The sequence below is a fragment of the Stegastes partitus genome, unplaced genomic scaffold (genome assembly GCF_000690725.1).
Source record: "Stegastes partitus isolate 25-593 unplaced genomic scaffold, Stegastes_partitus-1.0.2 Scaffold1749, whole genome shotgun sequence".
Classification (NCBI taxonomy): Eukaryota; Metazoa; Chordata; class Actinopteri; family Pomacentridae; genus Stegastes; species Stegastes partitus.
Window position 1 is genome coordinate 136,311 of NW_007579480.1, and position 6,000 is coordinate 142,310.

A 6,000-nucleotide genomic window follows, 5' to 3' on the forward strand; every position below is an offset into this window, starting at 1 on the left:
CTGTGCTGGCTGATTCACATCCTCCTCCTCCTCCGCCTCTCCTGAGAAACCGATTGCTCTGGACCCATCCAGTGAATCCACTTTTCCAGCTGCTCTTGAACGTCCTGTCAGTCTCCACCCATGTGAACTTGGCAGATCATCACTGAAGTTACAAGTTTAGGCTACATCCCTCTGCTTCTCCTTTCAGCATCTCACAGATTTAAATCTCTTTTTTTTTAAAAGAGAGAATCAACCATGAAGGCTGCATAAAAGGGATTTTTCACTTCCCACGTCTAATGCATAAATTCATTAAGACAATAATTTCCAAACTTGCTTTTAGCTATTCATGTCCTGGGAGAGGATGCCCGATTATCCAATTACACTTATTACAATGCCGTGCCTTAAATTGAGTCCTAAATATTTACATGATGAAATATGTAGCAATTGTGCGCTAATGGCCAAATATTTGTTGTGGGTGAGAAATGGGGGCAGATGATGAATCTCCATTGTTTTAGCATTAAGCAGTGGGGGCAGTTTTCCAGCTGTGGGGGGGGGCTCTGCTGCTGAGGGAAACACTGGCTGTGCTGGATTCATTAGTCACTCAGGGGAACTCTATAATATTTCCGCTAAGCACCAACTAAATTGTTGGTCATCGCCACAGCAGTAATGCTTGATAAGAATCGAGGTGACATATTGAACAAGGAGACGAACTTTCAACAGGAGGGCTCGGGTTAATCCGCACTTAGTGGAGAAGTATTTATAACCTGCTGAGGGTCCTTTAATGAGACACTGAACCCGTACGAGACCGGTTTGCATGTTCAGGAACCAGAGAGGAAACATTTTCTGTAAAGAGATGTGGACTAAGTATGTATACAAATAATTGATGATGTATGTTTTTCAGGTGTTAAAGTAAACGAATAAATTATGTTTGTAGTTGTCACACCGGGAGGAAGACCTGCGGCAGTGTCAGAGGGAACGAGACGAGGCCGAGCTCAAGGAAAAGACTCTGGAGAAAAAGGTCCACGATCTGGAAGCGGAGGCTGAGACGAACGCCAACGCTAAAGAGGACAAATCCCGACACGTCAGGCTCATGGAGGTGCGTAATGATGCCAAGTAAAGCTCCGCTGATGAATGCTTTGTGCAGACTGTGTAATGTCAAAAGACACTTCTGAAAAGACCACACTAGTCAGGAAGTAAGCCAGATTTTTACAGAGAGCAGAGATGGCGCCACTGACTGCCTGTACGGCTTCATTTCACAGGACAGGATTGCTCAGCTGGAGTTGAACCTCGATGAGGAGCGTCAGAGCGGAGACCAGCTGATGGACAGGATAGACCGAGGACGAGAGCAGGTACAACACACACACACACACACACCCTCAACACATTCTCATTATCAGTGCTCACCTGTGTCAGTGACCTGCTGTCCATGTTCACACAGACGTGTCTGTTCCATCTCAGTCTGTAAATGATATCCAGATCTCCTGTTGCTTTGTCTTCCACCTCTAACATCACGACTGCAACCACTAATCTCTAAATTAAATGAACACGTGACCCCCATGTAACAGTTTCAGGTCTCAGATGTGCCCTGACAGGATGAATGCATTTGGTTCTTGTGCAGGTTGTACCAGAGCACGTGTGCACTCTCAGCAGTCCGTCGCTTCGTCTTTGTGTGTAATATCCACACTCCCAAATTCTTGGTTTATTTGTGGTTTAAATGAAGTGGACAGGTTATTGCTTTGTAAGATGATCTTGCATAATCATTCAGGTTGGCGGCTTGCCAGCACGGTCCGAGAGCGTCGATCCAATTTTCATGCATCAGTCACAAAAGAGCCTTCTTAATGCACCGCCTGAGCCAAAATATGCAAGCTGCCAAATGTCTCAAGTTTTCAGGTTGCGGAGTTCACTTGGAAATTACACTCAGTAACTTCAGCGAGAGAACAAATCTAATTCTTGTGCTTCAGGTCAGTTTTTATATCCTCTAGCTAGGAAATGCTCCAGTTTTTCCTTCCTCCGTGATAAAGCTGCTGACGGAGGCACTGTGAAGTAAGATTTAGATAAAGTGCATGCGCTTTTAGAAGTGTTGTTTGTTCATGGGAGAGATCTCACTAATCAGAGGGAGGATGGTGGCTCTGGAGTTTTTGAAGTGCTTTCTTGTAACCCCGTATAGTTTTATGCTAATGTCTTGTGTAGCATATATAGCTCAGTGCTGGGAGTTTCTTGTGCAGCTCTTTAATCTCAGATGACTGTGAGATCCAAAGACGGGCTCGCAGAATTTGGCTTCGCTACAAACTCCTCTCGGTCTGAAACTGACACCGACTCAATAGTTGTGACCAAAATTTCAAATAAAGTGTGTAGCGACATCAAGAGAACCTTAGTGCGGTTGAGTCGAGTATTTAAATCGCCTTAAATGGTTTCCCTTTTAAAAAATTCCTGGCAGAGAGAAAAGAGTGGCATTGTGACAAAGTGGCATTGGTTCAGCATGAGGCTGAGGTCGGTTGTCAAGGCAACACCCGAGCTTTGTGCGGCAAGAGTGGAGTAGGTTGAGTGCAAGTGGTGTGTGTGTGTGTGTGTGTTTGTGAGTGTGCACACGCATGCATGCTGGTGTGTGTGTGTGTGTGGATGAAGGGGGATGTATGGCTATGGGGTGGAGGGTTGGTGGGGCTGCAGCAGAGGCAGCAGGAAGAACACCTGCGTCTCTCCTGGCACCAGGTGCTCCTCTCCTGTCTAAATGAGAGTAATCTCCCCTCTCCTCTCCTGCCGTCTCTCACAAAGCAGATTAGTTTCGCTGTATGTTCCAGTCTGCTGATTCAGCTCCCTCAAGCACTGTGCTGGGTGTACCAGTTATAGGGGCCATCGTTCATCAGAGCAGCCCACTGTCACCCACTAATTGGCATAAAATATCACCAATTCTAAGCTCCTCTCACTGAGAAAGAACCATCACCGCTGTATCGATTAGTTTTCATTCTCTCTTTCTTTTGAACCAGGCCATCACCCAACAGTCGGGCCGCTCGGTTGATCCGCTGTGCAGTGAGCTGATGTGTGATAGCGCCGGTATTAAAGGAATAGTTTGACATTTTGGGAAATAGAGTTGGCTTTGTTCCTGGGAGTTAGTTGAGATGATCTATACCACTCTCACAACTGCTATCTTCAAAGCTATCAGACAGTTATCTTATCTCAGCGTCGGGGCCTGACTGATGCATCAGCTGGACGGTTTTATCAGCTGGTCTCGGCCTGTCGCAGATAAACTGGTACCGTATATCAGACAGTATATCACGCTGTATTTTTACAGAACATAATGCAGAAAAAGAGGCTTTGGGTGATTTAGAAATGGTGTCATCACAACTTTACAGTCTTCTCAGCGCTGTCTGCTGCACATGGAGCTGCTGTAAAGTAAAGCTTCACGCTAAGTTAACTAGTTTGTTATATACATCACTGGAAAGTTAATATAACTCCAACATATGCATGCAAAATATTCACTGATATATCAATAACTTACTCCCTAAAATCAGTATCGGCCCCAAACATCTAGTATCAGTCAGACTCCACTCACCATAGAGACAGGATGCATCAAAAAACGTGCTTCCAGCATCTCTATGCCTCTAAATACATACAGCCACAACGAGTCATTATTACATTTTCAAAGCGGTATTACATCTTAGAGGTAGTTGGTTATTTATGCCTCTGGATGCAGCTGTTTCCACTTTTTGCTAAGCTAAGCTAACCGGCTGCTCGTGGTAGCTTTGTATTAATGTTTCACACACCTGCACCTGTGTTAAACACTAATCATTTGTATACTCGCAACAGCTACATATTCTTTATAGAAACTACTGTCATCGATTCTTTCTTCCTTTGTTTTTTTTTGTGTGTCGCAACCTGCTGCTGCCGCTGAGAGCCGACATGACGATCATAACAAAAGTCTGAATGCAGTCAAGCAAGAAAATCCAGCTCACCAATTAACTCGGGCTCTTCCAGCATGAACCCTTCTATTGTTTAGCATTTTGACTCACAGAGCGCCGCCGCGGCGGTTTCTGTTGCGAGCGAGACTCGGGCGGCATCCGATTATAATTGTTGTCAGACTGTGTGGGACTGTAGCGGTGACAGTGTCTGGACTCGGCTTGACAGGTGGAGCAGATGAGGAATGAACTCCTGCAGGAGAGGGCTAGCAGACAGGACCTGGAGTGTGACAAGATGGCTCTGGAGAGACAGGTACACACTCTCCTGTCTGGAGGATACCAGCGACACACAGCGCTACGCCACACACTCCAAGCACACACACTCATTTCATTCATCTTTTCATCACTCTCATTTTTATGTATCCATTCTCAGTTCATTATTCTCCAGATGTGATTACAGCATAAACGTACATTTATGAAGCACCTCATCACTTCCCTCTCTCTCCCCTCCGCCCTCTCTAGAATAAAGATCTGAAGAACAGAGTGGGTCATCTAGAGGGTTCCCAGAAGTCCAGCAAAGAGGGGCTGGTCTCCCAGCTGGAGGATCGCATACAGGAGCTGGAGGAGAGGCTGGAGGGGGAGGAAAGGTGAGACTAATGAGAAGAGGGTGCTGTGCTAAGGTGATGGAGGAGGGAGGCTGACTGAAAAGTAGAGAGTTTGATTGGGTTGGGGATGGCAGAGGGTTTCTACTTGGACACTGATGGATTTGGGATACAGAGTTGGAGCTTTTATAGCAGCAAGGGGACTCTTAAGTAATCAAACCGAGCAAAAAAATCTGAGCAGCTCCTAATTCTTTGAGGTATAACGTGTCAGAATTATTTGCTATATCTTACGTGTGATGATGAATTATGTTTCAGGGAGCGGGCCAACCTGCAGCTGGCGAACCGCAGGCTGGAGAGAAAGGTTAAAGAGATGATGATGCAAGTTGAAGAAGAACATCATTCAATGCAAGATCAAAAGGACCAAGTATGTAACACACACTCACATCCACACGTACAGTCGTTTGACTCAGACCGTTAATTGTATGAATAACGGACGTGTGCGTGTCGGCCCTCGTTGAACTCGTTTAACCCCGGCGCTGGTGTGTCTTCTCGCAGCTGAATCTGCGCCTCAAAGCCTTGAAGAGGCAGATGGATGAAGCTGAAGAGGAGATCGACCGACTGGAGCACGGCAAGAAGAAGCTGCAGAGAGACCTGGACGAGCAACAGGAGTCCAACGAGCAGCTCCAGAGTCAGCTCAAAGCTCTGCGCAGCGAGATCAGGTAAACACACGTAACAAGCAGGTGACTCTTTAAAACAGGTGTTCTCAACCTTTTTGACCCCGAGGCCCAAGTTTCCCAGAACAAAGTGGCTCAGGGCCCATTTAAATATGAACACGTTCATTTCAGTTGATCCGAGTCTTGGTTTGATTTGGATTCAACAACTAAATCAAGTCCACTTTAACAAGCTAAAACCTTGTAAAATAAATGATATGAGAGTTGGAGACCATTTTCTTTTCTCCTGAAAAAATCCACCGGCTTCCCAACTAGTTTTGGATGTTTGGTTTCTAGATGCCGCCGTGGCTTTGAAGGCTTCGGTGCTTCGTTGGCTTGCGTTAACCCAAACACAACACACTTGGCTCTGCCTCGCTGCCTCCGTTCACAAAACCAAACTTCATAAAGTCGGGGTTGTACTTGCACACAGATTTCACCTATGAGGAGGAGGTGGCATCACTTCCATCTTCAGTTTTCCTTTTTAAAAACTTTGCCATAATTTCAATTAATTGCGGCTAGCTTCTTCTTCTGCTGCTTAGTGGAGCAACACCTGAATGACGCGGCCCACAGGTGGAGAATTGAATGTTTTTCGTGGCCCAGTGGGCAGTGCTCACGACCCAATGATGGGCCGCGAGCCCATGGTTGAGAATCACTGCTTCAAAAGAAGGAATCAAACACAGACATTCTCACAAACACCGGCACAGAGGACTTTACAATATTAAAAAAAAGTTAAATTAAAAAACAAATTCAACAAATAAATAGGATCAAGTCAAGACCAGGTTTTTATGAAGCACATCTAAGACCACAGCTGAAGTG

General features: G+C 45.7%; 1 protein-coding gene across 3 annotated transcripts in view; it reads left to right on the forward strand.

Annotated features, from left to right (window-relative positions):
• cgnl1 (cingulin-like 1) overlaps window positions 1-5,351 on the forward strand; it is a 28,185-nt gene extending 22,834 nt beyond the window's left edge. For 2 of the 3 annotated variants that reach the window (XM_008302024.1, XM_008302025.1), the window contains exons 13-18: window positions 914-1,075; window positions 1,239-1,328; window positions 4,102-4,185; window positions 4,395-4,519; window positions 4,790-4,898; window positions 5,030-5,351. In XM_008302024.1, the coding sequence (XP_008300246.1) occupies window positions 914-1,075; window positions 1,239-1,328; window positions 4,102-4,185; window positions 4,395-4,519; window positions 4,790-4,898; window positions 5,030-5,197 (738 nt within the window). In that variant the 3' untranslated portion in view covers window positions 5,198-5,351. The remainder of the gene's footprint in view (window positions 1-913; window positions 1,076-1,238; window positions 1,329-4,101; window positions 4,186-4,394; window positions 4,520-4,789; window positions 4,899-5,029) is intronic. The other variant, XM_008302026.1, reaches the window with a different exon arrangement.
• The last annotated feature ends 649 nt before the right edge of the window (window positions 5,352-6,000 follow it).